The sequence below is a fragment of the Nestor notabilis genome, unplaced genomic scaffold (assembly GCF_000696875.1).
Source record: "Nestor notabilis isolate BGI_N333 unplaced genomic scaffold, ASM69687v1 scaffold17837, whole genome shotgun sequence".
NCBI lineage: Eukaryota > Metazoa > Chordata > Aves > Psittaciformes > Psittacidae > Nestor > Nestor notabilis.
The window spans coordinates 1-5,906 of record NW_009935424.1 but is presented as its reverse complement, the minus strand read 5'-3'; the positions used below and the strand labels follow the sequence as shown (position 1 = coordinate 5,906).

Below are 5,906 nucleotides of genomic sequence, written 5' to 3'. Positions count from 1 at the left end.
CATCTCTGGGCACCCTGTGCCAGTGCCTCAGCACCCTCACAGGGAAGAGCTTCTGCCTAACGTCTGATCTATGAGATGATTTAGAATAATGCCTCCCCAGCTGCAGGCTGAAGACTTAAAGACCTGCTACTCACCAGTGCCCCAAAACTACAAACCTTTTAGCACACAACACAGACCAGTACAAATCACAGTGCTCTCCTCCTTCCTCTCCACGTTACCTTGAGAAAGAACTGCTTTCATTTCAAATAACTCAATCATCCTTGCAAACAAGTTAGTGTTGTCTGGTTTTACAGTTTAAAGAATCGATTTTGTCCATAGGTTATAGAAAAATATACATCTAATTCATCCAAGTCAGTCATAAAAATGGAGGTTTATGAGTGGCTTTCTATTTAAGAAAGCATGTTTTCTCTCTCAGTCCTGCTCACATCACCCCAATTCCTCCTCTATCTCCCAACTGCCCTGGTCCTCCCACTGCAAGATATCATCACACAGCTCCATCTTCTGCCCTGAGAGTAGGGTAACAAACAGCTCCAGGTGGGCTGCCATCCTGAATTAAAACAGTAGCTGTGAAACTGCACAAGGTTTTGTTGCTTTCACTCCACAACAGCCCTGGAAAGTGGCGGGACCCAGCAAAGAGGAAATGGACCTCGCAAAGCAGCACTGCGCCTCTGAGCCATGCAAGGAGGAAAGTTTGAAGGGCTCTTTGCCAAGCAGAATCTAAACTTTTAACCTTAGTAGATGGATTCAAACACATTGGCTGCCCTGAATTCACCCAAAGAAGTGAATGCACAAATCTTGAAGGCAACCTCCAGCCTCAGCGTTACGATGATGCCATGAAAGCCCTTTCTTAGGGGATGTGCAACTCATACACAAGCCCATCACAAAATACACAAAACACTTCCAAGTGTTACAGATCTCTGATCCAAATCAGCATTTTTTTGCTAATACAAACCTTTCCTGTACAACTAAACCAAGAGGAGAAGAGTCCTTTGGAGGTTTTTTAGCCTTTTCACACAGCATTTACTCAAAATTCAGTGAAAAATCACTGCTCAGACTGAAGTCATCCCAGGCTCCTAGTGCATGTGCTGCTGTCAGCCTTTGCAAGGCTGCAATATGTCATGTAAGGGCACGGCATAAATGCACAGCATGGTTTGTTCCTTCCTGCTGCCTGATTTCTCATGTCAGACAATCTCTCCACTGACAGTGTCACCGAGTGATTAGAAATTAATGAACAACCATATTTATTGTAGAACATGCACTGTGAGCATCTCAGGGTGCTGAGCACCCCTCCGCATCAGAGCTTTAGTGATCACTGTCCTGTCACTTTTGGTTTTGCTATTTTTGCTTTAAGTCTAAAACCAGGAAATTAAACATTCTGTGCAATGCTGAAGACCCACAATAAATAAAATGAGAAAGCTGCAAAAGCAACCTAAAGATTTCCACAGAGCTAACCAAAGCAAAGAGTGTTTCTACAACTTTCTCATTGTCTTTTCCTTTTAGATGTTAAATTACATGCTATTGATTCATTTTAAACTCTTAATTGTATACAAAGGATAAAAGATTTTCAATATAGCTGCCTAAGTATATACACTGTGAATTTAAGGAGCCAAAAAAAAGCAAAACACCTCCCCAAACATAGCCATGTTAATAAAAATTTCTCCATTTAAATACTTCTCTGGGGTTTGACAGCTCTGCCAGTCCTCTGTCAAAAGCCAGCCAAGCTGCACCCTCTGCTCCTAGCAGGAAATTTAAGTCTTGCCCAACTGTACTGTGAACCGATTCTTTCTAAATCCACTTAGTTAAACGTTGAAAATTCCTCAGCAAACACACCTTAATCCTGTTAGATGTAAGCCCCTTGTAAAATGTTCTTATGTGGGCACACAGATGCTTCCATTTAAAAATTATCAGAAAAGGAGCCCAACCTGGGGTATTTAAGCTGTATGTAAGAGGTGTGTAAGCACAGCACTGAGAAAGAGACAGGTCTGACAGTCCCAAACGCCTGCTAGGGAAGCTTCAAGGCTCCCAAAGCTGCGATAGCACTGAAAGAGATGATAAATACTTACTCTGCCCCTATTTAGAATAACTACTTATATATTAGAACTTCTTCAAAATGTAATAAACAAGTACATGAATTTAAGAACCATGCACCGTAACTGTCTTACAGTACATCAAGAGTTGAAAAGAAAACCCTACCAACAGCCACAAAAAACTTTGTTCTTATCAGCTTTAAATACTTGTACTAAATCAACGCATCTGAGCAAAACTATTCCTGCAGGAAGTGGGAGGAGGGAAATCACACCCTTACTCTGTAGTTTCCGTAGTATTTTCATCAGCTACATACGACTTCCCTGCTCAAGCCTCTCAGTGACCCAAGCTTAAAGGATTACTCTAAATTTCATTAGATTATTCATGTATGATGATTTTCTACTATCACAACAGAGATCCCAAACAATAAAATACAACCTGTAGACACTGTTCAAGCAGACTCACATACACAATAGTTTCTATTTCATCTTACAAAACTGAAAAGCCTCTAATAATGAGGAGAAAACTCAGAGAACAGCAGCTGAAACAAGAACCCCAAATCTGCTCTTTGGAAGAGCTGTGGAGCACTTCCGTCTGGGGTAAGGAAGCAGAAAACACAGAAGCACTGCTTTAAATGACAGGGTAAATATTGACACCATGGCTCTCACTCCCGTTTCAGTTAAAACTTATTTTATCTCAGTATGACATCATGAGGTTACCCTGAATTAACACCAAGTGCTTCAACACTCCAGTGACAGCCAGAGCAAACAAATCCAGACAGCTTGTTGAAAAAAAAATAAGCTTATTGTAATTCATTTAGTGGTGCCTTAAAAATAAATCTATTTACTGGTAACTCACAGCTCTGCAAAGCTGATATACACAGAACATATTTAAAGTGACATTATGAAGAACAGCTCTTAGCACTCAGTTTAGGAGAGTAATCAAGAAAATGCCTAACCTAAAGCATACAAGTAGAGCTGCTTCCATGGGTCAAGCACCATCCTACAGCATCGAGGCCAACCACCAGAAGCAATCTGCAGGTATCAGGCTTTCCAGTTGAATACCTGCTACACCATTTAGTATCTGGAAAGGCTCCTCCAAGACAGAATTAGAGCAGCTGAAAATTAAGAAATGTGTCATTTAGTCTGTAAGGCTAAAATGTTCTTATATGGGCACATAAGCATCTAAGCATCCGACTCCTCACTCCAACAGGCTACTCTATGGCTATGGACAGGGTATTTGGTGACTCTACACTGCAGCTTCTTGTCTGAAAAAGGAAGATGGAAATAATCTTGCATACCAGCATGAAATGCTGCAAGGATACACATGGCTGTTCACACTGCTGGGATTTAGTTAAATTAACTAAAATCATGTTTAAAAAAATATCTTGTTGGTCTCAGATAATGTTATGGGGTCATCTTAATACAAAGCCAACCATGGCACCTGCCTCAGAAGAGTGATCCCAGATCCACCCAGCTTCTCTGGGCCCCCTGTGCCAGAGCCTCAGCACACTCACAGGGAAGAACTTCTGCCTAAGAGCTCATCTCAATCTCCCCTCTGGCAGGTTAAAGCCATTCCCCTTGTCCTAAGCCTCTCTCCAGGTTTCTTGTAGCCCTTTTTATTTAGGCACTGGGAGATGCTCTAAGGTCTCTCTGGAGCCTTCTCCTGGAGAACCAGGCTGACCCAGCCCAGCTCTCTCAGCCTGGCTCCAGAGCAGAGCTGCTCCAGCCCTCTCCAAGTGATGGCCTTGAGACAGTTCAGACCTTATTAAACTTCTTCCTTCTTCTCGTAAGATTTCACAGTGCACAAGAGAGTTTTTGACATAAAAATTACAATCATCCAAGGATATTACTGCACAGCTGTGCTCCCAGATGAACACTGTCATAACACCCACCATCCCCACATCCAAGATGTCCACTGATGAAGAAGAGTGAACAGCACTTGTGGCCACGCAGCTGCTGCAGTCCACCACAATGCTCTGCTCTGCTAAATAAAGCAATCGTGTAAGGATACGCTCCCCACTTCAGCAGCTGTGCTTGGCTGGGGTAGACGTGCCTATAGCACAGACCCTGGACATTGGCCACAATGACTCCTAGAAGCACTTCAGGTGTCAAGCACCCTGCTGGGCTCTTCCCAGCATGCTGGAGGTAACTACTCAGACTCCTCACAGCGGGGCTTCTCACTAGACCAGAGCTCAGTACTTTGCCCTGATAAAACTAATAAATCAATGCAGGTGAAGCCTATTGGTGCTACTTCAACAGCAGTAACTTCTCCTTGAGACCTGGTTCCAAAAGGCTTTTAACATTGTATCCCCACTTAACACACAGGTTCATTTTAACTTCAGGTCAAGAAGTCATCAGCTGCAGCAGGACAGAGCAGCCAGAACAGAAACTGCAGGTGCTACCTCACACGTAAGATAGGGTCCAACCACCGAGGTACAGCTGTGCTGCCTGAAGCCCTCTCCAACATCAGACACAAGCCCCCATTCCTCACCGCTGCCCCAAAGGAAGGCTCCCAGAGCACTCCCAGAACTAGCACTGCAGCAGGGCCAGGAGCTCAGAGCAAACCATAGGCTCCAGTTCAAGCACTTCTTTTCAACCTACTTGTTAAACAAACTACACAGCTCTGGATTAAGGGCCATGTACCCACAGCTACTTTTAAGCTGAAACAGCAAGGATGACAACTAACTAGCAAAATGGTTTTGCAAAGCCATGCCTTCAACCTGACAACACTTCTCTATTTACTTTTAAGTAATATAACCAAACTTAAATTTCCAATAATCCTAAAAATGCCAAAGGATAGTCCAAGCATCAGGGATTATCTCACTTTATTTGGGGAAAAAATTGACAACATGAAGCAGAACGTGGAGTAAACCTGGCTGAGATTCGCACCATTTGTCTTTGAAGGGTACAGTTGGTTATCCCAGGCTTGCTCCAAGGGGAAACTGCCCCAAAACCTCATTGATCTGTCAAGAGGTCTCCTCCATCTATAGAAAGTCCTGGATAATGCTAAATATTAGGAAGAACAAAACCTGAAACATTTGCCATCCGCTCCAGCTACCTCTGCAATCTTCCATAGGCCCAACATCAAACATTCTCCAGTAAATCAACCCCTTACGGCAGAGTCTTTAGCAGAGATGTGTTATGTAGAAAAGGTAAGGGCATCCTGAAGAAAGTTAAATATGAGCTGCACACAAAGAATACAGTTTTCTTTGGGCTAAGGATACAGTTAAGAAGAAACAGTGCGATAAGTATGCACAACTACTACTGAGTAAACAGAGGATTCGCTGTACGCTTGATGTGCACATGGGGAGAAAACAAGGCAGGCAGGGGTTGAGGGCATTTCAGGGCAAAGCAGATACAACAAACCCAGAGCACGGCTATGGGCACTATCACCAACAGCAAGAGCAGCTACAGCCAAGGTGCAGAGAACACAGATACCATGCCAAACCCAGGGAGGCACTAATTTCCAAAGCACAACTTTTTACATCACGGTAAAGCGCTGCCTTTGCCGGCCCCGTCACACCAAGACCCCGGCATGCCGCACTCCTGGCATCCCCAGGCCCCTGGTTTCTTGCAGTCACTTTCCCATTACAACTTTCAGGCGCAGACAGGAGGCAGCAAAAACCCCGTCCCTGAACAAACCACCACCACCTTTCGCCCCCCAGGCAGAGATTTTGTCCCCACTTTGCCCACCGGCCCTGAGTGACCGCAGACCCCGCTGCTCCCGGGCCCTCGCGGGGACTCACCAGCACGTCCCTGAAGAGCAGCTGAGGCGCCGAATGCACGGTCCAGTCGACGGCCCCACCGTCGGGGATCTTGATGCGGATCACCAGCGCCTGGCTCTCCATGGCGCGGGAGGGGCCGCAGAGCAGCCAGAGC

The 5,906-nt window shown here is 44.8% G+C and overlaps 1 protein-coding gene across 1 annotated transcript in view; it reads right to left on the bottom strand.

Annotated features, from left to right (window-relative positions):
- The window catches only part of MAP2K5 (mitogen-activated protein kinase kinase 5), a 122,334-nt gene extending 116,434 nt beyond the window's left edge, over nt 1-5,900 (bottom strand). Inside the window, exon 1 of the mRNA XM_010017853.1 lies at nt 5,774-5,900. Within this exon, the coding sequence (XP_010016155.1) occupies nt 5,774-5,875 (102 nt within the window). The 5' untranslated portion in view covers nt 5,876-5,900. The remainder of the gene's footprint in view (nt 1-5,773) is intronic.
- Between the last annotated feature and the right edge of the window lie 6 nt (nt 5,901-5,906).